The following is a 27,329-nucleotide window of genomic DNA, read 5'->3' on the forward strand; positions in this document are numbered from 1 at the left end:
TTTGTTTCACCAGCGGACGGCAACAATGTAGCCACAGCCGGGTTTGTCTTTTGATCGCCTTTTTTTGTGTCGCCGCGCACCCCCAAAATAAAAGATAATGTCCCCGTTTGCTATTGCTGGATTCGGACGGACGAATCCGATGACATAGGATGATGATGATGCTTCGCAGACCGATCGCGCTGAAGAGGATCGATGATCATGGGATGGTGGAGGACTCTGGGGCTGAAACTGCAGAGTGAGTTCAAGTTTAAAAGCTTTATTCTGTTTTTTTAGCCATGAAGCTAACGTTTGTTTCACAAAGCTGCTCCAAGTCTTTCGCGGGACGTTTGCCGATCAGACTCTTGCTATCTTTACTTCAGCCTGTACTGTCTGTCGCTGGTTCAACCGTTTTGTGGGTTGTTTTTGGGACTCCATTGTTAACTTGTTGGTCTTTCTGGACAGTTTCCCGTTATTCTGGGCTGGTTTTGTCCAACGCTTTGCTAACAACAACAAAGATACTGTGTTGTTGTCATGGTGACCCAAACGGGACATGTTTCCAAGTCCACCACACCACCGCCACAAGATGGAGACAGTTTAATGTGTTTATTTTTAAACTTTTAACTTTCTGAAAGACTCTAAAAGCCACACGTGGTTCTAGCAGCTAATAGTCAGTTTTACTGTGCTCCTTTGTATTCATTGTATTATTATTTCTTCCAGATCTGATTGCAGTAAGATGTCATCGCCAAACAGTAAGTGCATGTCTCTTCTCAAATGCATTTCAAAGGAGCTTTATTGTTGGCATGAGAAAACATAGGCTAGCCTATACATTTGCCACAGCAAGTGTCAAAAAATGGGGAACATACAGTTGGAGGGGTACCGCATTGTGTAAACAGAGCTACATACTCACATTGTGTCGTTATTTACAGGGTTTAAACATAAAGCTTTTTGAAACAAATAGCAGCAATCTTTTGCAGTTGCTTTGGGACAAAGCAGCATTTTCCCTCAAAACCACTTGAAGTAGTAATATACAAAAGAAACTCAGATTTAAAATGTGTGTAAAAGGTAGTAGCTATCTGCTTATACTGTGTGCAGTAGGTCTAGAGGGGGACCGTACCTATGTTCCCCAGGTTCTATTATGTTCCCCACTTTCTTACCACCTAAACCTAACCCTAACCTCAGTAAAACTAATGCAGGTTAACCTGTGGGGAACTCAATTGTTTGTAGTCCTTGTTGTTGTATTCCATTCTCTAGCCTTCTTCTCAACGGTTCACAAATAGATTCTCATAGATTTGTATAAATTAATATGTGAACCACCCTCTTGTCCAGGGGTCTTTTTTCACGTTTTTCAGGCCAAGGACCCCCTAGCTGAGAGTGACATGAAGCAGGGACCCCCACTACATATTGTACAAAATTGTATTGCAGATTAAACGTTTTCATAGATTTCATAGATGGCTTCATAGACTTGTTTGACAGCTCTATCAATGTGCAATCGTTGTGTAGGATTCACGTTGATGTGTATTTTCAGACAGTTAACCACTATTATACAAAGATTTGGTGCCCCCCCCCCCCCCCCCCCCCACCTGACCCCCTGTTGAAGACCCCTGCTCTAGTCTTTGTGGAAATGGTTTGTCTAGAGTAGAAAAACCAAATCTCTATGCCAAAAATCACAACTAGTGTGAATTGAGTGCCGAGCGGTGCTATTTATGAGTTAATTTAAGCGTCCCGCGAAGCTTGGCCAATGTGACCGTATGCCAATGTGGGCGTACAACAAACCTTTGAGCGGTTTGTGCCAAGATGTAGGCCAGATGTAGGCCCCGCTTCGGAGCCCGGACTAAGCCAGATGTTGGCGGCTTAGCTTCTTCCAGGAGCACCGCTCTGAAATAGCAAATGGCTTAAATTATAACAGTGGTTCTCAACCTTTTCAGGCCATGACCCCCAAAAGAATCATTTTTTAACTGGGGGACCCCCCCACCCTCACAAGCACTAAGAGTTGTAAGAGTTGAGGCATTGCATTTTGTATAACACGTTCTATAATAGAACAATAGAACTTCTATTGTGAAAATTGGCATTGTGAGCATGCAGATCGGCTATTTTCACAATTTCTGCCTCTAATATTTGACAATTTGAACAATGTTTCATTTGTCCCTTTAGAGCTATTAAAAAGTCCTTAAATTGTCACTTAAGAAATGTGCATAAACCCTCTTCACTCAAATGTATGTTGGTTTGTTTACTGTTGAGTGAGAAAACAATGTTGCACATTAAGCTAATCATCCGGGGACCCCCCCAAAATAATTTGGTGACCCGCTGACCCACAGGTTGAGAACCATCTGTGGCTTATGATAGATGGATCTGCTATTTTTGGGCGAAAGCGATGGCTAGGGTTCAAGTGGTTACCCATTTAGAACGGGTACACATTTTTGTGTATCATTATTTTATGCTTTAACTATTGAAAAATAGCAGATATACAAGCTCACAGCGCGGCACCGAGTGCCGCACTGCGAGCTTGTAGATCTGCTATTTTTGAAAAATTGTGAAAAGTAGAATTTTGACCCGATTCTATAAGTGTCTTTTGAATCCTTCTAACGTTTTTTTGAAAAACCTATGTTTCTATGTCAGCAATCTGGCTAGAGCCATCGTCAAAGAAAAGGTCCTTTTCACTTAACTGGAGCTCAGTTAGTCTGTTCTTGAGAGACTACTATGTCAGTGGTTCTCAAACCTTTTCATGTGAAGGACCCCCAAAATGATATGTATTTGGCCACGGACGGACCCCCATCTCAAAATATCTAGTTCCAGGGACCACCCAGAAGCAAAATTTGAGTCACAAACATTCGCTTTAAAAATACATGGGCTGTATTCAAAGATTTGCACACATTTCTACGGCTTTTTCAAAAAATAGCAGATCTACAAGCTCACAGCACGGCACTCGGTGCTGCGCTGTGAGCTTGTATATCTGCTATTTTTCACTGGTTAAAAAGCATTCAATAATTCTAGGCCTGAATGGGTTAACGTGTGTGTGTGTGTGTGTGTGTGTGTGTCCGTGTCAAGGTAATTATAGTAAACGAAAACTAACTAAAAAACGAAAACTAGAATGGAAAAACATTTTAGTTAACTGAAATAAAAATAAAAACTAAGCTTTTTAAAAAAAACGAAAACTAACTGAAACAGTATTGTGTGTTTACAAAACTAACTAAAATAAACTAAAATTATAGAGAAAATCTCCTTCGTTTTCGTCTTTTGTGGAAATAAAACATAAAAAACACCAGTTGGTGAGGTCAAAGAGAGAAGTTGTATGTCTCAACATTCTTGCCAACAATATGATGTTTTATAGACTTTCTTTATTAGACAATACTTTTTCCGGAGCTTTTTTAATCTCACTCCCGACAAATACCTCATATTACGTAAAAGACTAAAACTAATAAAAACTAAACTAAAACTAAGCATTTAAAAAAAAAAAAAAAAAAAACGAAACGAAACTAGCAACCTCACTTTAAAAACGAATTAAAACTAAACTGTAATTGAAAACAAAACCTCAAAACTAATAAAAATAAAAACTAATGGAAAAATCCAAAACTATTATAACCTTGGTCCGTGTCCAGGCGAGGAGGCCAGGCGGCGGCAGCAGAAGATGATGATGATGATGGTGATGAACATGCACCTCCTGGCCAACCCCGGAGACTCCCTGCTGCTGCAGCAGACCCTGGACCGCCTGCTGCGCTGGCTCTGCCCCAGCCTCCGTATCTTCCACGTGTCGGAGAGGGCGGCGCCGCTGCGCCACGCCACGGCACGCTCCGCGTCGTCACACCACTGTCCCTTCACAGGTGAGCTGTTTAGTGTTTCAAATGTGTTTTTCATTTGAGAAAAATACATGACAGTAGTCAAATATACTAACCTGACTGCGCCAGATGATAGCAGCAGTGCGTATGCCTGGCTGCATACCACTCTGCTTACCATCATCTGGGATTGCTCGGGCAGACCCGGTGTAAGGGGCGGGCCATTTTTTCAAATTCTTTAGCAGGTGATTGGATGGGGCCGTCTCTCTATCACAGTCTGGGAGTGCCAACTCCAACCACTCACATTGGCCTGTCTGCATGACCCAGACAGGTTTCCACGTGGTCTGCAATCAGACTCTATTGGCTCAGAGCCGCTCAGAGCCCGCCCGTAGCTGCCGCTGATTCATCCGGCCCGGGACTTTACGAGTGTTATCAACTCTCTCCCCGAGAGATCTCAGATGTTAAAGTAGGGCGGTACGCACTACTGCCACCATCTGGCGCAGTCAGGTTACAAATATACAACAATAACAATTACCAGGTAACCACTCGCCTCTTGTGGCTTATTGCTTCAATACCCATCCCCAAATAATGAATGCTCTTTTTCACCTTTTTTTTTAACACAAAATCAAAATTCCTGGGGGCCTGTTTATATTGTGGTCCTACAGTATGTATTCAATTCATCAACATAGCATAACAAATTGACACAATAATACATGTCATCAACCAAATACAAACACTATATGTTGGCTTGTAAATCAGCACGTTTCGCTTGCCAGAAAGACCAGCTCTTGGTGGCAAGCAACATTGTTGTACTACTGAGTATACACTAACCTAAAGTACAGTACTTAAACATTGCTGGTGTTTAAAACAAACTGCAGATAAAACCTCTGTTTCGGAGGTATACGAAAAGGCTTTTGAGATGTATTTCCTCGCTGCAGGTTCTTGGGTCACACAACTTGACGTAGTAACAGAAATTACCATGTCAGCTAAAGGTATGCAAAACAGGAATTCAGACCTAAATGCTAAATGGACTGCATTTATATAACGCTTTTCTCCAAAGCGTTTGCATTACAATGTACTCCATATTCACCCATTCACACACAGATGGCAGAGGAAACCATGCAAGGCACCAAACTGCTAATCGGGAGCAGATTGGGGTTCAGTGTCTTGCTCAAGGACACTTAGCCAGGTTGAGCTGGGAATTGAACCAGGAACCTCCGCGTTCCAAGACGGCCACTCTACCTCCCGAGCCTCTGCCGACTCTATTAGTATAAACCTCTTCCAGATTAACATTCTCAATCGCCACAACCCAAGAGTCAAGACTGACTTCAGTGATTTGGATTCCGTAGAAGTCAGCTTTGAAGTATGTTGCGCAGCAAAAACAATCTAGCAGATGTGTTTCTTTGGTTATTATTATTATTATTTTTTATATCCACGAGTTTCCTACGCCCCATAGTGCATTGCGCAAACGTCTGCACCGAGGTTCCGCCGCCGATTTACAAGCTCACAACGGGTTGCATCTGCGACGCGACGTGAGCTTGTATGTCTGCAGTTAAACCCGGAAGTTTGGTCCTGATGGTCTCCAGTAAACTCCCGCGGAAACTTGTGGATAAGATTTGTTTTTGGGCTTTTTATGCCTATTTGATAGGATAGTAGACTGACAGGAAATGGGGAATGACATGTGGCAAAGGTCGTCCGGATCGGGAATCGAACGGGCGATGCCAGCAGGCATCATAAATGGTAAATGGTGCATTTATATAGCGCTTTTATCCAAGGCGCTTTACATAGATTGTGCATTACATTCACTCACCGGTGGCAGTGGAAACCATGCAAGGCACCAACCTACTCACCGGGAGCAATTAGGGGTTCAGAGTCTTGCTCAAGGACTCTGCGACATTAACTCAGGGGGAGCCCGGATTCGAACTTGGAACCCTTCGGGGAACCCTTCGTGCTCTAATAACGGTTTCTCTACCTCTGAGCTATGCCGCCCCATAGCCTAGTATGTGGTATGCGCCTTGACCACTAGGCCAGCGGGCGCCCCTCTTTGGTTATTATTTTAAGCATTAGTGTTCAGCAGTATTTTCCCTAAAATCTTAGTGGTCTTGGCTATTTCACAATTTAGTATGAAAGCAAAGGTTAAAGCCTCAAAGTCTGATTAGAACAACAGGAACGTCCTACTTTCACATATTGTGTTAAATGTTTAGGAATCAGTGCTGATGTTTTGTGGGGAGGGCTCATTGAAAACATTGTCAGTCGTGAGATTGTTATTTTGCGTTTTTGAGCGGTGCAAACCGCTCCTACATTTCACTTTGTGTGTGTCAGGCAAAGAAAAATGCCCCAGTGGAGATCCGTGCTCGTACGCACAAAGTAACGGACACAACGGCCGATACAAGGAGATATGCACGTGTGTCGTGTTTGCACCGCTCACTTCGCACAGGTGTGATTTCTAATCCACACGTCTCCCTCCAGGCTACCCTAGGGGTGGGTGATATGGTGATAAATATCGTCGAGACAATACAATGTCTCCACGATATGCCTTTTCAGAGGTATCGTATGTATCGTGATACAATTGATGGAGCCTTGTAAAAAACTCTGTTTAATCGTTAATACAGAGATTCATTGCAGAATTCAATTAAACTTGCATTTTGGTCTAAATCAGTAGTTCTCAAACTTTAAAATGTCAAGGTCTCCACTTAACTCTGACAGTATACAAATGAAACCAAATGGACCCGTGAGGGTCCATTTGGTTTCATTTGTATACTGTCAGAGTTACATACTTGTAAAGTTCAATTTAGACCTCCCAAAAGGAACCCAGAGAGTCTAGCTTTTGTCACGTAACTTGAAAAATAACCATAAAAACCAACGTGAAAAAAGAATCGTGATAAAATCGTGTATCGTGATACAGCTTGGGAAAACATCGTGATGTTGTATTTTTCCATATCGCCCACCCCTAGGCTACCCCTCCCTGGCCGTCACCTTCTTCCTCCACGAGGCCTACGGCGAGGAGCGCATCCTGCGCGTGCTGGACTTCCTCCAGCGTCCGCCCTGGCAGTACCACCACACCGAGAGCTGTGGAGGAGGAGCCGTGCCCATCTCCTCCTCCTCCTCCTCCTCCTCCCCGGCAGACGCCCTGCTCCGGCCCTACCTCCTGCCCAGCCGGGACTTCTACCGGCTGGGCGCGGGCATGCCGGTGTGGGGGGTGCGCCCGGTGCACTGCGGCGGCGAGGTGCTGCGCGTGACGCTCTACAGCGCCCACGACAACTACGAGGACTCGGTGCGCCTCTACGAGACGGTGCTGCAGCAGCAGGCCGAGGAGCAGAAGGCGGGCTTCTGCTGGTTCACCCTGCACACTGGTAAGGTTATACTGACTTGTGGAGCAGGAGTTTTCAAAGTGGGTACACTGGGGTGCCGCGAGTTCATTTGATAATATTTGGAATTTATTTGGACACTTGAGAAAATATTTAGTATCATTTTAAACTTGAAGTACAAAGTTATTTTCAGTCAGTTCTAACCAAAATGGCTATTATCTCAATGTTTTCCTCGCAAACATAATCACTAAGATATCGTCACTGTCGGGCAGAAACCTTGTATCTCCAAGTTTCAAATATGTACGTCTTTTGCCCTGCTTCATCATACAAGACTGTCGCACAAAACTAGTGAAAACAGCTGATCTACAAGCACACAACGCCTCGCGATGCGAGCTTGTAGATCTGCTGTTTTCACTAGTTTAGTACATTTTATAGATGATAAATACAAAACGAACGGTTTTGGACATACAAGGTTTCCACCCGACAACGACGATATGCTATAAATATAAGGTGCTGGGAGTGAAAATTATAATGTAGGGGTGCCTCGGATTAAAAAAATAATCATGGGGTGCCCTGAGACAAAAAAGTTTGGGAACCCCTGCTGTAGAGATCAGTGGTTTTCAACCCTTTTCACATCAAGGTCCATTATTACTTGCTCCAGGAAAGCGTGCAAGTACTGCGCTCGGTGCCTCCTGTTTCCGGCCGTCTGTTTCCCGCTGTGTTTCCGGCCGACAAAAATAGCAATTATTTTATACTTTAGCTCAGGGGTCTTCAACGTTTTCAGACCAATGACCCCTTAGTTGAGAGAGAGATGAAGCAGGAACCACAACCTTATCATAGATTCCATAGTTTCATTGCTTGACAGCACAATCATGAGTGTATTTTGGATTCACGTCAATTTGTGTTTTCAGATATTTAACCACTTGAACCGTCAATACTTAATAAACCTGACCTTTCACTCTGTACCTAGTCTGCTATTTTCCCTCTCTACACCAACCCCTTTGAAAATAGCTGATCTACAAGCTCACAACGCCTCGCGCTGCGAGGCGTTGTGAGCTTGTAGATCTGCTATTTTTGGCTAAAGTTCTCAGAATATGGACAAGGGTTCAAGTTGTTAATATAAAAAGGAGAAAAAAAAACTTTCTATCACTCAAAGATTTGGAGGGCCCCTGTAGTAACTCTGAGGAGCCCCTAGGGGTCCCGGACCCCCTGTTGAAGACCCCTGCTTTAGCTATTCTAAAATAGCAGATTTGCAAGCTCATAGCACGGCACCGAGTGCTGCGCTGTGAGATTGTAGATCTGCTGTTTTTGAAAAATCATGACATTTGAATTATATTATGTTTTTAAAGCGAACATTTGTATCTGAAATGTTTGCTTCTGGGGGTCCCTGAGACAAAATGTTGAGATGGGGGACGGCGGCCAAACACAATTTTGGGGGTCCTTGACATGAAAACGTTTGAGAACAACTGACATAGAAACATAAGTTTTTCAAAAACCTTAACTATAACGAAAAAACATCGCATGGATGCACCTGGGATGTATCCTCAGTGATGTAGCACAAGCTCATCGGGGTTTCGGGTCTTGCAACATCCTACCCCTCACTTGGGTGACCCAGCCGGGGTTGATCAAGTCCCAACTTACGTCCCAGTAGCTACCCACAATCAGTCCCATTAGGGAAAGAGAGGACCATTCACTCCACCGCACCGGAACTACTCTGCCGAGACTGGGAGAGGAAATCTGGCGCATGGAAGGACTAGGCTCTGTGGATTGACTCCTGTCCGGGCCCCTCCCACGTCTCACCAGGTCCACTCCTGCTCTCACCAGGTCCAGGACCTGTGCGTTGCACCAGACTTCAGCCCAGACATTTCACTCAGGAGTGTTGGATTCTTGAGCCGCAATGGTACTGCAGGCTCCACCTAGGCAACGGTGGTGCTGCAGGCTCCGCTTGCGGCTTGGCCCTCCTAAAGGCCTAACCGTGGGTTTGTTGGGCTTCTTCCTCACGGAAGACACAGGCTGGGGCTCCAACCCAACCTGCTCCCGGGTGCCGTCTACATTCCGGCTGTCACCCGTCGCTCCAGTGGTCACCAGACTATTCCTGGTTGTCACATAGTCTATTCCTATGAGTCACTATAAATAGAATAACTTTAACGGAAAAAAACATTGCATGGACGCACCTGGGACGTATCCTCAGTGATGTAGCCCAAGTTTATTGGGGTTTCGGGTCTCGCAACATCATACCCCTCACTTGGGTGACCCAGTCGGGGTTTATCAAGTCCTAGTCTCGCGTAGCCAGACAACTATTCCACAATCTCTGAATGCTATATAGAGTCTGGAACGGCAGCTCCCGAACGGCGAGTATCGGAAGTAGCCAGTGCTGCACTGAAATGTAGTCCCATTGGAAACATAACAGAAACACAACAGCTCAGACAAAGTCATTCGAGCTGCCTATTCTTGTTATGGGTGCATAGTTTAAGAAAACGTTTGAAAACAACATGGAAGTAACACCAACAACACCAGAGAAAGACGAAATAATGCCCAAAAAAATAAAGAAAGGAGACATAACGCTCCCAGTAGGACTTGTTATTGCTACTGCACCAAGGAACTGAAGGAAGCGGTTTTGTCACATCCGCTTTATCTCGCACTCATCATTTCTATTCCGGTTTGCCAGACTGTATGCCGGGAGCATTTGGCCAAATCGCGGAGGCAACCGTCTGGCCACGCGAGACTAATCAAGTCCTGATTTACAGTACGTCCCAGTAGCTACCCACGACCAGTCCCATTAGGGAAAGACAGGACCATTCAAGGATTCAGAATACATTTATACAATTGGGTCCTCAGGTCTTAAATGGGTTAATCCATGCTAGGGCTTTCACGATTATGACATTTTACATGACGATTAATTGTCACTCAAATAATTGCGATTACCGATTTAATTGTGTTTTTGTCGTTGACAATTACATTTCTGTTTGGCTTTTAGGCTTTGAAGTTGAAGCACATGGCAGATATAATACATAACCTAAATTTACAAACAAATGACACATAACCTAAATATACAAATACATTATTTACATATTTGAAAACTAACCCTTAAAAAAGAACATTGATAGTGGAAATAGCCGATCTACAAGCTCACAACTGAGCTTGTAGATCTGCTATTTCCACTATTTTTTACTTAAAAAGAAATATATAAACATTTTTCAACATGGAAACGATTATGACGATTATGAAAAATAATCACGATTATGTCAAATAATTGCGTTTAGACGATGATGTCAAATAATTGCGATTAGACGATTATGTAATAATTGTGACAGCCCTAATCCATGCATAACTGTTAAGTGTAAGTGTGCTCCTGGGGTCTCCACAGAGCCGGGGCTGTGCCTGCAGCTGGCCGTGAAGCAGCTGTCCCCGGGGGTGCAGGTGGAGCCCTGCAGCTCGGCCGTGCTGCAGTTCAGGGTGGAGGAGATGGGACAGCTGGTTCCCCTGCTGCCCAACCCCTGCTCGCCCATCAGCGCCTCACGCTGGCAGACCGAAGACCTGGACGGAAACAAGATCCTCTTCCAGGTACCTTACTGGGGGGGTTGAGGGATTTCTAACTACTTAAAAGTGTATTCAATGATAATGAAAGTGGCCGGGGGTCATCTTGTCTCTTACTGAATATATACAGTATCTATCTATATATAGAGATACTGATTTACTACGAGACTGTGGCATTTTATGAGTTCAGTTTACAATCTAGACATTTAACAGACGTTCTTAATTCAGAGCGACTGTGGTTCTCAAAACTTTTATTTTGACCATCATAACTAAACATCATAACATAACTACGGCCATACTCTACCCTGATTGGTCGAGGACTGGCTGGCCACCTCTGAAAACCGAATCTAGCTATGCTCGTAACACGGGCCATGGTGGAAGTCCTTATATGGTCAGCACTCAGCACTCATTCTAGTAAGGAGAATGAATGAAAAATGTACCAATTATATTTTTATTTGAATGAAATACAATCACTGAATATACCTTTAAGTACCTTCATTACACAGCTTGTTTGAATACTTGATTCTGTGTTATTTCTGAATAATGACCGCTCCGCTGTTATAACAGACCCATGCCTAATCAAAGGCGTAGTACACCTGGCTGCACTGCGTGACTTTTATGCCGTGACAGACAAGTAAACAAACACAGTGTCATTTACAACTAAACGCACACGCCACGACCGTGCGTCGCGATCACCATGCGTCACCATGCACGCTCGCACAAAAGTCCCTTCCCCGTGAAATCAAGCTAACTAAACGTTGCTCTCAGGAATGTTTTTAAAAATATTTGAAGCGAGAAGATGATAGATAGATGATGCAGTAACAGAAAATGAAGCCGGTCGATTTGACATATGGCCCAACAATGCGTGCCACCAAAATTGTGGAGTTTACCTTTTTTGTACAAAAAGTTTACCGTACTTAGGAGACGATGGAAGATGGAATAAAGTCGGACAAGTACTATAGTCTGGTTGCCCTGCAGGGGCAACCACACTAATAATTTGGAATTACTTTTTAAAAGTTGTGATATTATCAAATATAAATATCAATATATCACAGTCTACATTACCTAAAAGGAAATGCATGTATTTACAGTCTGACCAGACCAGACTAAAACGTATCCGCACCGGCCATAAAATATAAATGATTAAAAGCTAAAATAGGGATTTTCCCCCCTTCCCTCCCAGCAAATCCAATCCTGCAGGTACACTAAGTGTAAAATAAAAAGACCTGACTTTACACTGAAATTATGACATGCACACAGACCCTGGGGCGGACGACACATGGCACTTTAAATACGTGTTACAGTTTGGAGAAGAAAATGAAAAGAAATGTTGAAATGATTTTTTGGGGGTAAAAGGGGCTTCACACTATATACACACTGTAACCCTGTGAGTGTCTGAACGACATTGTTGAGTCTCTGGATCATAATGGTATGCTTTTACACACAACACAATAACTCAAATCAAAGCCCTGTGGTTTTAGAACCTTGCTCTGAGCTTTCTGGAGTGGACTCCTCCTTGTTTAACACGTGAGGGTTGAGCATGTGGCTTTCAGAGCCCGACCCATATGCCAGGTTTTTCAGGGCTTGACCTTGAATTTAGAGAGCCTAGACCAGTGTTAACCAGGCTTAATGTTAGGTTCAGGGACCTTCCTGTCATTACCGCCTCTGAGGTAGCGATGAATGTTTAACCCATTTAGAACGGGTACACATTTTTTGTATCATTATTTTATGCTTTAACTATTGAAACATTGCAGATATACAAGCTCAGCCGCGCTGCAAGCTTGTAGATCTGCTATTTTTGAAAAATGGTGAAAATTTGAATTTTTACCCAATTCTATAAGTGTCTTTTGAATCCTTCTAAGATTTTTTGAAAAATGACATGTTTCTATGTCAGCAATCTGGCCAGCCATCACCAAAGAAAAGGTCCTTTTCACTTAAATGGAGCTCAGTTAGTCTTTTCTTGAGAGACTGCTATGTCAGTGGTTCTCAAACCTTTTCATGTGAAGGACCCCCAAAATGATATTTATTTGGCCACGGACCCCCATCTCAAAATATTGAGTTCAGGGACCACCCAGAAGCAAAATTTGAGTTACAAACCTTCGCTTTGAAAATACATATATTCAAAGATTTGCACACATTTTCACAACTTTTTCAAAAATAGCAGATCTACAAGCTCGCAGCCGCGCTGTGAGCTTGTATATCTGCTATTTTTCAATAGTTAAAGCATTCAATAATTCTAGGCCTAAATGGGTTAGATTCCCATAAATGCATCTCTTTGACTAAAGCTTGTGGATCTGCTACTTTTCGGAAACGTTTGAAAATCGTCACCTATAGTGTAGTGTAGGGCTGTTACATTTTACATGACGATTAATTGTCACTCAAATAATTGCGATTAACGATTTAATTGTGTATTTGTCGTTGACAATTACATTTCTGTTTGGCTTTTAGGCTTTGAAGTTGCACATGGCAATCGAGAGTCGTGACACATAACTTAAAGAAATTACTGACATATTTGACAATTTTCATACTTAAAAAAGTACATTGATAGTGGAAATAGCCGATCTACAAGCTCACAACGCGTCGCATCGCGACAAGTTGTGAGCGTTGTGTGTAGATCTATATTATAAGTGTGTGTAACTATATTAACATTTGTAACTATATTAACATTTCTCAACATGGAAACGATTATGCAAAATAACTGCGATTACCTCAGATAATTGCGTTTAGACGATCATGTAATACTTGTGACAGCCCATAGTGACAACATGCCCAAAATACGCCAGATTGAAAGTGGTCACAAATCGTGCCAATACCAAACTCAAATAATGACCTACCAAACCGATATATCAGTGGTGGGGGTTCAATCCTGCTTTACGCCTTTGGGTTTCAACTTATTGTAGGATTTGTAGGATTTGGATTGCTTTGCTCCCTGTTGACTTGGAGCAGGTTAAAGGGCTAGGATAAACCCATTTAGGCCTGGGATTATTGAATGCTTTAACTATTGAAAAACAGCAGATATACAAGCTCACAGCACGGCACCGAGTGCCGCGCTGTGAGCTTGTAGATCTGCTATTTTTGAAAAAGTCATGAAAATGTGTGGAAATCTTTGAATATATGTATTTTAAAGCAAACGTTTGTAACCCAAATGTTGCTTCTGGGGGGGGTCCCTGGAACTAAATATTTTGAGATGGGGGTCCGTGGCCAAATACATATCATTTTGGGAGTCCTTCACTTGAAAACCACTGACATAGTAGTCTCTCAAGAACAGACTAAAGCCCTTTGCACACAGGACAGTTGCGTTTTTTTCCGTTTGCGGCATGAATACAACGCATTGGATTTGGTGTGCAAGGCTGTGCGGAATCGGCGCTGCGGATCCAAAAAGGAGTCATAAAAGGAGTGATGAGTTTTTTTACCGCATGCGACAAGACGCACGAATCGAACTGGGTTCGATCGAGAAAAAAACGCACGGCGGCAGCCACTCGTCGCACGGCTAATTCGGAGCCGGTGTGCATGAGGTCATAGAGAATCATTGTTTTCTTATCAAAAAATTATATTGTCCGTTTTATCCGTGCGGTTAAACGCGCCTGTGTGCAAAGGGCTTAACTGAGCTCCAGTTAAGTGAAAAGGACCTTTTCTTTGACGATGGCTGGCCAGATTGCTGACATAGAAACATAGCTATTTCAAAAGACACTTATAGAATCGGGTCAAAATTTTAATGTTCACGATTTTTCTAAAATAGCAGATCTACAAGCTTGCAGCGCGGCACTCGGTGCTGCGCTGTGAGCTTGTATATCTGCTATTTTTCAGTAGTTAAAGCATAAAATAATAATACACAAATATAGCTGCAAGCAGCGATAAAGTGGCCAAGGCATAAAAAGCAGGAAAGCAAAAAGGCATCAAGGGAAAGCAAAGAAGACATCAAAGAAAAACTAGAAGCAGTGTTCTTCCGAACAGGACTCCGGCAGGTCAGGTAGGTTTTTTTTGGCCTAGTGGTGACTCTATAATAGGCCAAAGTGAAAAGGGTGCCACGCGTTCTTGGGCCTTTCACGGCAATCGTACGCTGCATGCGGGATTTGAGGCATTTTGTTCCAAAAATGGGTTTTGCTAAAGTTGACCCGCTGGTGGCGCTATAACAGGCCAATGTGAGAAGGGTGGCATCTGTTCCTTGGCCTAGTGGGAATGTGTGTGCAAAATCTCACACACATAGCAGGCTACGTTCATGATTTGAGACATTTTGTTCAAAAAGGAGCAATCCTGCAAACCTTGGAATTCAATGTTAGCCAATTAGATAGAATATGATATCTGACAAATCTGTCATGATTACATCACTGTAGAGATACTGTGTACTGATTTGTGTGATTTTCGGATAAAATCTGAAGGAGTAATATCGAAGAATGTGTTTTACATACTGTAAGTCGGCCTTCTGGTGGCGCTATAAATGGCAGATGTGAAAAATGTAGGGCACAGGTTTTTCCTTGGCCTCTGGGAAGTGTGCATACAAAGTTTTACACTAATCGGTGGTTAATCGGTGGTTATAGGTAAAAGCACAAATTGGCCTCTACACAACATGTATGCAAAAGACTGTAGGCCTATATGCAACAGACATAAAAAAAACTGTGATACTATGCACCTGGACAGTTTGATGATGTACATAGTAAGCCTTGCTGAGCTATGAAGACCATATGAATCGGCCAGGCTATGAATCTCATAGGGCAGGAGCCTATCTCCTGTTTCTGTAGCGTAAGGCAGCTTGATGTACAAGTACACCCCCTGGACATGACGCTAGTATGTCGCAGGGAGTTACCCCCAATCCAACCCTTGATGCTGAGTTTCAAGCAGGGAGGCACTGGGTCCCATTTCTTAGAATCTTTGGTATGACGCGACCCGGGTTTGAACCCGGATCTCCTAGTCTCAGGGCAGACACTCAAACCATTAGGCCACTGGAGCTGGTACATGATATCATTGCAATCCTTGAAAATCACAACATAGGTGTAGACATGACAGTTTGTATTATAATGCTTGTTTCAGGATTTATGATGCAAAATACATTATTTAGTAATGGCGGATATTAAAATACGCATCAAGGGGGGTTGGGGGACATTTATAGGAAGGCTCCATATCAGACATTGTTCAAGGAACCAAAGTGTAAAGTCTACCAAATGTCATGGTATTATGCTTATATAAACCCCAAGCGGGATTCGATCCAACGACCTACTGCATGAAAGGCATATGCCCTGACCACTACACTAGGCAGCCACAGGATCTGTAATCATGTTTGTTTAAAAAAAAAAGTTCTATGTAGGCTGAGTGCCTTGATTTTATTGATTTATTTTTTTTATTTTGGAGGCTTGGGGTGAAATCAATCTGAGTAAATGTAATCTGAGTATTTCTGACATTTTCGAGTGATCATATTTTCTTTTACTCAAAACAGAAAAAAACAGCCGGTAGAGAAGGGCTCATTTTAAACATGAACGTGATCTGGAGTTAGATCAGACGTGTCAACATTAAAGAGTTTGACATATGCACATGCCATGGGCATCCAGGATGTTAACATCAACTCAACCCGACGTGGGGTTTGAACTGCCAACCATCCGTATACCAGGCACAGGCACTGACCACTACACTACGGCAGTCACACGTAATGGACCTGTCATTTTTTTTTTAAAGAAAAGAAAAAAGAAAAAGTTTCATGTAAATCTACAGTAGTTGTGGGGCTCATTTTAAACATGAACGTGATCTGGAGTTAGATCAGACGTGTCAACATTAAAGAGTTTGACATATGCACATACCATGGGCATCCAGGATGTTAACATGAACTCAACCCGATGTGGGGTTTGAACTGATAACCATCCGTATACCAGGCACAGGCACTGACCACTACACTACGGCAGCCACACATAATGGACCTGTCATTTAAAAAAAAAAAAGAAAAGAAAAAAGAAAAAGTTTCATGTAATGTACTTGACGCCTTCTTTCAAAATGATATAGTGCCCCCCTTTGGCCAATTGGGGTAAGATTGGTTTCAGCGATGTTTGGACTAACCCTCTACAGTAGTTCATCATGAAAATTTTACTTTGCATGTATGTTTTAGAGGCAGAAGAATAATTTGCATACAACTTGCAATATTGATTGAATTATTAAAAATGCATGTTTCAATTTTTAAAAAATCCGATCTGACAGATCTTTAGATGTTCGTCCAAAGTTCATGTAAAAAAAGTTCCGTGCACGTGACGCGAAAGTTCCGGAATAAAAGCGGGTTTAAGTGTTTTACAAACTGCTCAAAATGGCGGAAAATCTAAGGACGGAGCTTACTTAACAAAGACACGGATGGCTTCCGCTTGAGTCAAGGCACGCGTGTAACCAAGTTGCATGTCTTTAAACGAAACGAGGCATGACTTATGCCCCTTTAAAGTTTGAGTTTTCAAACGCTTCGTATAGCGCCCCCATTTGGCCAATTGGAGTAAGATTGCTTTCAGTGATATTTGGACTAACCCTCTACATATTTGCCAAATGCCATGAACGTGTCACTTTGCATGTATGATTTAGAGGCAGAAGAATAATTTGCATATAACTGCAACATTGAGTGAATTATTAAAAAATAATGTTTCGCTTTAAAGAAAATCCGCCTAACTTCTCAGACCGTATTGGTCCAAAGTTCATGTAAAAAAAGTTTCGCGCACGTTACGCGAAAATCCCAGGAGTAGATACATTTTTACTGTTTTTCATATAATTCAAAATTGTGGGAGAAGTAAAGGTCAGAGGTCAAAAGTCAGAGCGTAAAAGTTGTTCGGCATGAGGAGACGCATAAGTGTATACAGGTTTCATTGCTGTACCTGAAACAGGGCATGAGCTACACCTGTTCAAAGTTGTCATTTTTCAAAGGCTTCCTACAGCGCCACCCTTTGGCCGATTGTTGCGAGCTTCGCGTTTTAGCCGTTTGGCATAGTCCTCTGCCATACTGCCGAGTTTCGTAAAAAGCGACTGCACGGTCTAGCCGCTAGAGAAAAAGTGGCGGAAGAATAATAATAATAGTAAATATAGCTGCAAGCAGCGATAAAGTGGCCAAGGCATAAATAGCAGGAAGGCAAAAAGGCATCAAGGGAAAGCAAAGAAGACATCAAAGAAAAACTAGAAGCAGTGTTCTTCCGAACAGGACTTCGGCAGGTCAGGTAGGTTCTTTTGGCCTAGTGGTGACTCTATAATAGGCCAAAGTGAAAAGGGTGCCATGCGTTCTTGGGCCTTTCACGGCAATCGTACGTTGCATGCAGGAGGCATTTTGTTCCAAAAATGTGTTTTGCTAAAGTTGACCCGCTGGTGGCGCTATAACAGGCCAATGTGAGAAGGGTGGCATCTGTTCCTTGGCCTAGTGGGAATGTGTGTGCAAAATCTCACACGCATAGCAGGCTACGTTCATGATTTGAGACATTTTGTTCAAAAAGGAGCAATCCTGCAAACCTTGGAATTCAATGTTAGCCAATTAGATGATATCGGACAAATCCGTCATGATTACATCACTGTAGAGATACTGTGTGTACTGATTTGTGGGATTTTCTGATAAAATCTGAAGGAGTAATATCGAAGAATGTGTTTTCGGCCTTCTGGTGGCAGATGTGAAAAATGCAGGGCACAGGTTTTTCCTTGGCCTCTGGGAAGTGTGCATACAAAGTTTTACACTAATCGGGGGAGTTATAGATAAAAGCACAAATTGACCTTTACACAACATGTATGCAAAATACTATATGCAACAGACATAAAATACTGTGATACTATTCACCCAGTTTGCTAATGTACATAGTAAGCCTTGCCAAGCCATGAAGACCATAACTGTAAAGTCTACCAAATGTCATGATTTTAAGCTTATATCAACCCCAAGCGGGATTCTATCCAACGTCCTTCTGCATGAAAGGCACATGCCCTGACCACTACACTAGACAGCCACAGCATCTGTTAACCATGTTTGTTTTAAAAAAAAAGAAAAAAAAAAGTTCTATGTAGGCTGAGTGCCTTGATTTTATTGATTTTCTTTTTCTTCATATTTTGGAGGCTTGGGGTGAAATCAATCTGAGTAAATGTAATCTGAGTATTTCTGAAATTTTCGAGTGATCATATTTTCTTGTGCACGTGACCCCATATTGGAGGCCATATTGGAGGCTCGGTCTAGCCGCCTGTGCCCTATAGACATATGCACCCTGCTTAAAGATATTGCACGCACACGCATGCACGCACGCCACACAGCGAGAGAGCTGCAAGGCCCTATCCATGGGCTGCGTTTATTATTTTTCCTTTATCTTGAGTTTTGCCTTTTGTTCCTGAGTTCTATTTTTGTCAAAGTTTATTTTTGCTATTTTTGAATTTTGGGTTTCATTGTAGGCTACAAAATTGCATGGAGGCGGCTGGATAAATGAAAATCTTAAAAAAATCTTAAGCCGTTCTTTAGAGCCTAGGCCATCAGCCAACTTCACACACTGGTTTAAAAATATTAGAATGCCCAATAAGCAACTATAGTATTTTTATAGACACAAATTGCTTATAAGCATACATGGCAACCCAGGTACATTCAGAGCCCAGAGCCTAGAACGCCAACTACTGACACTTTAATGCAAGGACAACAGGAAACCAAATTATGTTTTTCAGTACGTCTTTTTCAGCCTCCGCCTCTTTCAGGATATGAACAGGATAACAGGGCGGTGCCAGGAATAACATGAATATATAGAGATAATACTGAATGAAAGTACAAAGGTATTGGCATCAACTTGACATTTTTTTAAAATAGCAGATCTACAAGCTCACAATGCAATGCAACGCATGAGCATTTACTGGAGTAGCCTAGAAGTAAGAGTATACAAGTGAAGTATAAAATACCTCAAAATTATACTAAGGATAGTATTTGAGTAAATGTACTCAGTTACTTTTACACCACTGGCATTGTAGACCCAGATGCTTGTGAAACATGATAAAGAAATAGTCATGCAATAGTATGAATTTGAGTTTATTTACACAAAGGATTTGCAATTGCAAAATATTGTAGCAGCATTATTTTCTGTAAGTGGCTAGCAGAGTCAGACTTAACTAAAGTTAAATTGTTTTTATTGAAAAACGTTGAGGGGAAGGCGGCTGGGGGTCAAAACTTGGAACTTTAGGGGCTCACATGGGGCTGCTGTCCTGTGGGCAGAGCAGACTATGGATTCCAATTGGGGGGTGTTGGAACCCAGCCAGCCTAGGTGGGGGAGGGAGAGAGAAATGAGGTGAGCTTCAGAATAATTACAGTTGAGCCACAAGGTAGAGAAGAGGTGTTCAATCTGCCCGTTCCACACAGTTCAGAATAATGAACCCACTTACACTGCCTTTCTTTGGCTTCAATGAAGCAATCTGGGAGCTGGTACTGATTGTCAGCTGATTGTCAGATGGGCTTCAGGTGTGAGGCTGAGCTTCCCCTGCATGGTTTGAAACAATAAATGAATAAATGAATGCACTCAAACATCATTACTTTATAAAGAAACTCAAAGTCATTACTTCAAAATCAAATCAAACTAGGAATGAGTGTCACTGCGGCTGCTTTTTCCTACCCATATTATAGGTCAGACAGGATTGTGTCAGTCTTTCTGCAGGCTCGCCATCTTTCAGATTCAGTTCTAGGCAATAAACCTGGCCTGGATCAAAGAAAAAGGCCAAATGAATAGAAAAACAACAAATTCAAATAATCTGCTGCACTACAGGCTTGAAACAAAATAATTCCATTAATCTGCCCAACTAGGCATTGGCATTAAACTCAAAATACATCAATTCAATAATCAACGTTGCAGCTAACATACAAGCATTACATTCCAAAAGAAATCGTTTAACATTTAGATCCCAAAACCAAAAACAACATAACATTTCAGAGCACATGGTTAGCTTACCAAGTCACATTGTTCCTCCATCACACACAGCCAGTGTATCGAGTGGATCAGGTAGGTATGGTCAGGTGAGGTAAATCTAAAAGCCAAATTATAGTATGGGTAAGTATAATGAATGAAACTGTTAGAAATTGGAATAGTTGTTGGAATAATGAACAGTGTACAGACCTGCAGCTGCTGCATAATGTAGCAGTGAGTAGCAGCAACCACCAGCACCATGCGGCTTCCAACAATCTGAGAGGGGGGGAGTGGCCTCAACTCAACCACTATTTATACCCTTGCTTAAGAAGGTTGCCATGTTTGGTCGGGTTGCCATGTTCAGTTGCAGTACCAGGGTTTTCACGGCAAAATGTTGTAAAATGTATTTTAAATGCATGAGGTAAGGCTTGAACAGGGGACTTCTGGAATGATAGACAAAGGCCTTACCAGGTGAGCTATGCACAGCTCTGCACAGTGAGAAAATATTACTTTAAATGTTTGTTTTAGAGGCAGAAGAATAATTTGCATACAACTTGCAATATTGATTAAATTATTAAAAATGCATGTTTCAATTTTTAAAAAATCCGATCTGACAGATCTTTAGATGTTGGTCCAAAGTTCATGTAAAAAAAGTTCTGTGCACGTGACGCGAAAGTTCCGGAATAAAAGCGGGTTTAAGTGTTTTACAAACTGCTCAAAATGGCGGAAAATCTATGGACGAAGCTTACTTAACAAAGACAAGGATGGCTTCCGCTTGAGTCAAGGCACGTGTGTAACCAAGTTGCATGTCTTTAAACGAAACGAGGCATGACTTATGCCCCTTTAAAGTTTGAGTTTTCAAACGCTTCGTATAGCGCCCCCCTTTGGCCAATTGGAGTAAGATTGCTTTCAGTGATATTTGGACTAACTCTCTACATATTTGCCAAATGCCATGAACGTGTCACTTTGCATGTATGATTTAGAGGCAGAAGAATAATTTGCATAAAACTGCAACATTGAGTGAATTATTAAAAAATAATTTTTCGCTTTAAAGAAAATCCGCCTGAGTTTTCAGACCGTATTGGTCCAAAGTTCATGTAAAAAAAGTTTCGCGCACATTACGCGAAAATCCCAGGAGGAGATACATTTTTACTGTTTTTCATATAATTCAAAATTGTGGGAGAAGTAAAGGTCAGAGGTCAAAAGTCAGAGCGTAAAAGTTGTTCGGCATGAGGAGACGCATAAGTGTATACAGGTTCCATTGCTGTACCTGAAACAGGGCATGAGCTACACCAGTTCAAAGTTTGCACTTTCGAAGGCTTCCTACAGCGCCACCCTTTGGCCGATTGTTGCGAGCTTCGCGTTTTAGCCGTTTGGCATGGTCCTCTGCCATACTGCCATGAACGTGTCACTTTGCAGTATGATTTAGAGGCAGAAGAATAATTTGCATGAAACTGCATTATACGGTTAATTATTAAAAAATAATGTTTCGCTTTAAAGAAAATCCGGCTAACTTTTCAGACCGTATTGGTCCAAAGTTCATGTAAAAAAAGTTTCGCGCACGTTACGCGAAAATCCCAGGAGGAGATACATTTTTACTGTTTTTCATAGAATTCAAAATTGTGGGAGAGGTAAAGGTCAGAGGTCAAAAGTCAGAGCGTAAAAGTTGTTCGGCATGAGGAGACGCATAAGTGTATACAGGTTTCATTGCTGTACCTGAAACAGGGCATGAGCTACACCAGTTCAAAGTTTGCACTTTCGAAGGCTTCCTACAGCGCCACCCTTTGGCCGATTGTTGCGAGCTTCGCGTTTTAGCCGTTTGGCATAGTCCTCTGCCATACTGCCGAGTTTCGTAAAAAGCGACTGCACGGTCTAGCCGCTAGAGCAAAAGTGGCGGAATAATAATAATAATAATAATAATAGTGATGAAGTCCAATAACAATGAGTGGCCAAGGCATTGCCACTTCGTGGCCTTGGCCACTAATGATGAAGTCCAATATCAATGAGTGGCCATTTGCCACTTCGTGGCCTTGGCCACTAATAATGTGTACCCGTTTTGAATTGGATAAGGCTGGTAGAGGATGATATGGGTCCTTTGGCCCAAGGGGGGGAGAGAGAGAGAGAGCCTTACTGTGACTGTAAACACAGCCTCTCTCTCCCGCTCTGTGATTATCTCCCAGCGCACACAGTCATGGGCTCAACCTTTGTTCTTTGTCTTCCTAAAACATCTGGATTGGAAAGAAAGGGGGATTTCTCTACATCATGATGTCTCCTAAATGTTTGCATCCCTTTTGTGAAATCTCTACTTTGTGGTTTGGGGAAAATATGGGTGTCAGTGATGTGCAGTGCAGCAAATGTGAATTATGTTGTTCTTTGGGAGTTTAGTGCCTTATTTCCGTTTTCCTGTGACATATGATTTTCATTCCTTTTTGCTGCCTTTATTGATTTTTGTGAAGGGGGAGAGACAAAGGTCGAAACCACGACATGCTGTCAGGCTACTATGGAGCCTAATGAAAACATCCTGACGTTTGCCTTTCCTTCCCGTTTGTAGTGTTGTCACCATCACATCCCATACTATATACCATGCTCCTAGAAATCATTTAAATAAATTAATTTCACGTTTAAACACTGACTAACCACTGAACCACTTTAACTACAACAAACTGTTTTTGAACACATTTTTAAATCGATTGTTTTTTTTTTTTTTTTGTTTGTTTCACCAACTCAAATTGTGATGCCAGTGTTACAGTGGTTAAGTGCAGGTTTTGAGGTTTAGCAGACTGGATCAGATGCCCTAAACCAGGTGCACTCTGTTGACTCACACAAATGGCATGCATGGATGTGGAACAATAGCCTAGCTCAGCTAGAACATCCCAGCCATGTTAAAACAAGGTAGGGATGGTCTAGAGTCGTGCACTAGCTCTTCAATTTGGGCACACCCATTAGCTCCAGAAAAGGGAGCTAGCCCCTGATTGGCTAGTTACAAAGTAAGGCGGACTTTGTCTCTCTTGCAGCATGTCTCATGTGAGCACAGATAGATACTGCAGTTAGTTAGCTAGATGCATTAGTATCTAGGCTGGTCCCAGGCTAGTGGAACAAGGTGTGAGTGACAATCATGGTTTGGATCTGCGTCTAAAGTCACATAGAAGTAGCAGATGCGCAAGCTCAAAACGTGGCACTATATACAGAATTTGATTGACAAGAGCTTAGACACTGTATGCCAGGGTTCCCCAATAGGCGGCCCGCGGGCCGCAAACTGTCTGGCCCCCACCAACCCCACTAATAATTGTGGTATAAGAGCAGCAACAACACTAGTATATCATCATTGTTGTCAGGTGGAAACCTCGTATTTCCAAATTTGTATGTTCTTTCGTAAAGTAAAGCCCTGCTTCATCATACAAGGCCGTCTCACAAAAGTAGTGAAAACAGCAAATCTACAAGCACTTGTAGATCGGCTGTTTTCACTAGTTTAAATACATTTTTAAATGATAAATGCAAAACAAACTGTTTTGGACATACAAGATTTTCACCCGACAACGACGATATCTGAACTGTCGCTGGAGTAGTGGGAACGCCACCGTCGCCCCCAGCAATGTCGTGGCCCTCGGCTTGGTACCCTAGACATAATTTGGCCCTTGGGGAAAACTAATTGGGGAACACTGCTTTATGCACACAACGTTTTCAAGTAAAGGAATGGGTTGAATTTGAATCCTGAAAAGTAACAGTTTTGGACATAATTATGAGGTTTCCAACCGACAGACGAAAGTAGAAATGCCAGAGGGATGTTTAGATGAATGAAATAGTTTAGTTTAGTAAGGCGTTGACGCTAAGCATGAAATGAAAGCAGCCATAATAACACATGGGTTGAGCATGTGGATTTTGCCAGATCTGTAGAGCTGGCATGGGTCTGCTCTAACAGTGGACACAATGGATTTGGCAATGGAAGAACAAGGCTTATGTAATACCCTTAAAACTAAAGCGTTTGGCCTAATGTCTTCTACAGAAAACTTTGTCTGCTAGGCCTGTCACAATTGTTATTAGATAATTATCTAATCACAATTATTTGACATAATCGTTAAAACATTTATTTTCTTTTATTTTTTATTTTTTTTAAGTATAAAGTTTCAAATAATGTCATTTCTTTGTATATTTAGGTTATGTGTCATATCTGCCATGTGCAACCTCAAAGACAAACAGAAATGTAACTGTCAACGACAAAAACACAATTACATCGTCAATCGCAATTATCTTTGTGACAATTAATCGTCATTTAAATGTCTTATCGTGACAACCAACCGACTCTATTGCCTGCTTAACCATATGTTGGGATGGTTTTCTGTCAAAGTTGCTTAACCCTACTTTTTAATCTCTCCTCAAGTGTTTAAATCCTAATCCCTTACACCCTGCTCTCCTTCTGGCAGGTGAAAACCCCGGCCCAGCCCCCACGACCTCTGACCTGCGCTTTCCCCCCGACCTGCCCCCCCAGCACCAGCACCTCCCCTCGGGGCTTGCAGCCGAGGGGCTCGGGACACGCCCCCGCCACGCTGGGACACACCCACAGCCTGGCCTGGACAGGAGGACACAGGGCAGGTCAGCAGGAAAACACATGTAATCTTTGCTTCAAGACTCGAGATTTATTTTGTAACCAGTAACCTGGTGTCCCTATTTTGGCCATGTCATTATCGGGGGAAAATATCCCAAAAATGGGAGAACACGATCGTCGCCGTCGGGCATATGCTAACCTTTGTCCTTGCTTTGCCCTCCGAACTTGTACGTTGTATGAGCCATTAACATTTATGAATATACATTTACAAACGTTTGTATAAGTTTAGGAATGTATATAAATGTACATGTACCTAAACATTATATTCATCCAGTAAGAGTGGATAAAAACAACATTCAAAGAGCGAGTAAAAATAGGCTTCGCACCACGTTTCGGGCTTGTGGATCTGCTACTTTTGATGCTTTTGTGTGCGTCTGTGCAACGCTGCAGTATGATCAAGTAGGGCGTTACAAAAAAACCACTAAAAGTTAAAGGGATATTCCACTTTCAACAGGGAAACAGCGTATGGGCTTCTCTCCACATACACACCCATTGTAACTTCAAACTTCATTTTAACCATGATAGATTCATTAAAAACATCCATTCTTTTTTCTGGTAACTCATACTACTACCTAATACGTGAGCAGGCCGTGTTTTTTCGATAACTTTTTTCATTTATCTTTTATAATTATTTGGGAAAATGGAAAAAATGAAATACAAAGAGTAATTATTAAAAATAAATGAAAAAAGTTATCGAAAAAACACGGCCTGCTCACGTATTAGGAGGGTAATATGAGTCACCAGAAAAAATAATGGGTGTTCTTAATGAATCTATCATGGTTAAAATGAAGTTTGAAGTTACAATGGGTGTGTGTGGAGAGAGTAATATTTAGTCAGATATCTAAATATTGAATCAAGCAAATTAAAATCTGTTCCGTGTATTCATAAAAGCCTGATTAGACGATAAAATTACCAAAAGTTTTTTTGAAAGTGAAATATCCCTTTAAAATATGTAGACAGCAACGATACGTATATTGATTATGGACAGTGTCATCACAAATGTGGACAGTAACAAGAGGAACATACAAAGAATCTACCCACAGTGAACAAAGGGTAAGCATGTCTGTCTTGTCTGTGGTTCTCAGGTCACAGGCCGCGCACTGACCCCGGCCTGGAGAAGCCGTGTGCGGCGCTGGCAGGGGAGAGCCTGGGCTCTGACAGCTGCTGCAGCTCGCCTCCCGGCAGCTCCTGCTACTCCTCCCAGCGCAGCAGCCCCTGCCCCGCGCCTCCCCCTCCCCCTCCCCCCACCAGGGACTCCCCCCTGCGCCACAACATCTCCCGCTCCCTCTCTTACCTCCTCCTGGAGGAGGAAGACGAGGAGGAGGAAGAGGAGGAGGAACCGGAGACCAACGTGGACACGGGCGTCCCCGTCTCGCCTCGGTCCGACAGCGCGGGGGTCTCCGCCGTGGCGACGACGACGCTGCGGCAGCGCCCGGCGTCGATGGACGTTTCTTCATCGTTTCCCCGGTCGGAGGAGAGGCCCGCGGCCGTCGGGGCCTCTGCCCTGGAGAGCCTGGCCAGGGAGCTGATCCAGTGTCTGCCTGCTAAACACCTGACCCCGCCTCGTCCTGGGGCTGCCAAGACGTTTTGGACCGCGGCCGGATGCAAGTCAGTCTCTTCTTCTGCTGTGGAAAGCTGTGGAGGCAGGACGGTAGCGGCCGGTTGTAAATCTGTCTCCTCTGCTATGGAAGGCGGTGGAGGCAGGACGGTAGCGGCTGGACGAAGCCCCTCCAAGGTGCCACTAGTGGAGAGGACCCTCAGGGCAGCACCTGAACCCGTGGCGGCCCAGACTCTGTCTGCACGCAACACGCACAACAATGACATGGACGAGTTCTTCATCTGACTTTCTTGTCGCTGTGCAGTGTGTAGACGCCGTGTAGTTTGTGACAGCGCAATCTAAAGGGTCGTCTCACGCACGTGGCTGCCTGTGTGAGTGAATAGTTTGAACTTTTTTTCTACACGACGCGTAGAAACGCATCTATTGGTTTCGAGGAGCAGCACAGTGTGATCCAAGCGGGTACGCAGGCGTAGCGTTCGCTCCCCGTGTGAAAAGCCAGTGAGCTTGTGAGGCGTTGCACACCATTCTGTTCTATTCCTGATGAAGCCACAGAGGAGAAATGTGGTAAATCAAACGACCATATCACCAAAGAGAAACATTGGCATTGTACTTTTCTGCAAACCATGTGGAAAGGCGACGGTTCAATTGCAAATCGATGATAGACTCTTATCATGATGTTATTTGAGTTGCATGCCGACAGAGTGGAAATCAGTTCAAATC

The 27,329-nt window shown here is 42.8% G+C and overlaps 1 protein-coding gene across 1 annotated transcript; it reads left to right on the top strand.

Moving 5' to 3' along the window:
* Window positions 1-152: 152 nt before the first annotated feature.
* On the top strand, window positions 153-26,894 carry fam124b (family with sequence similarity 124B; the record flags this gene model as incomplete). Its single annotated transcript, XM_080731096.1, has 7 exons — window positions 153-235; window positions 697-728; window positions 3,576-3,797; window positions 6,704-7,102; window positions 10,425-10,621; window positions 24,870-25,038; window positions 26,137-26,894. The coding sequence occupies 7 exons, from the start codon at window positions 153-155 to the stop codon at window positions 26,892-26,894; spliced, it is 1,860 nt and encodes a 619-aa protein (XP_080587222.1).
* Window positions 26,895-27,329: the final 435 nt, after the last annotated feature.

The sequence above is a fragment of the Nannobrachium achirus genome, assembly GCF_963921795.1.
Source record: "Nannobrachium achirus genome assembly, chromosome: 8".
In the NCBI taxonomy this organism is placed as follows: domain Eukaryota; kingdom Metazoa; phylum Chordata; class Actinopteri; order Myctophiformes; family Myctophidae; genus Nannobrachium; species Nannobrachium achirus.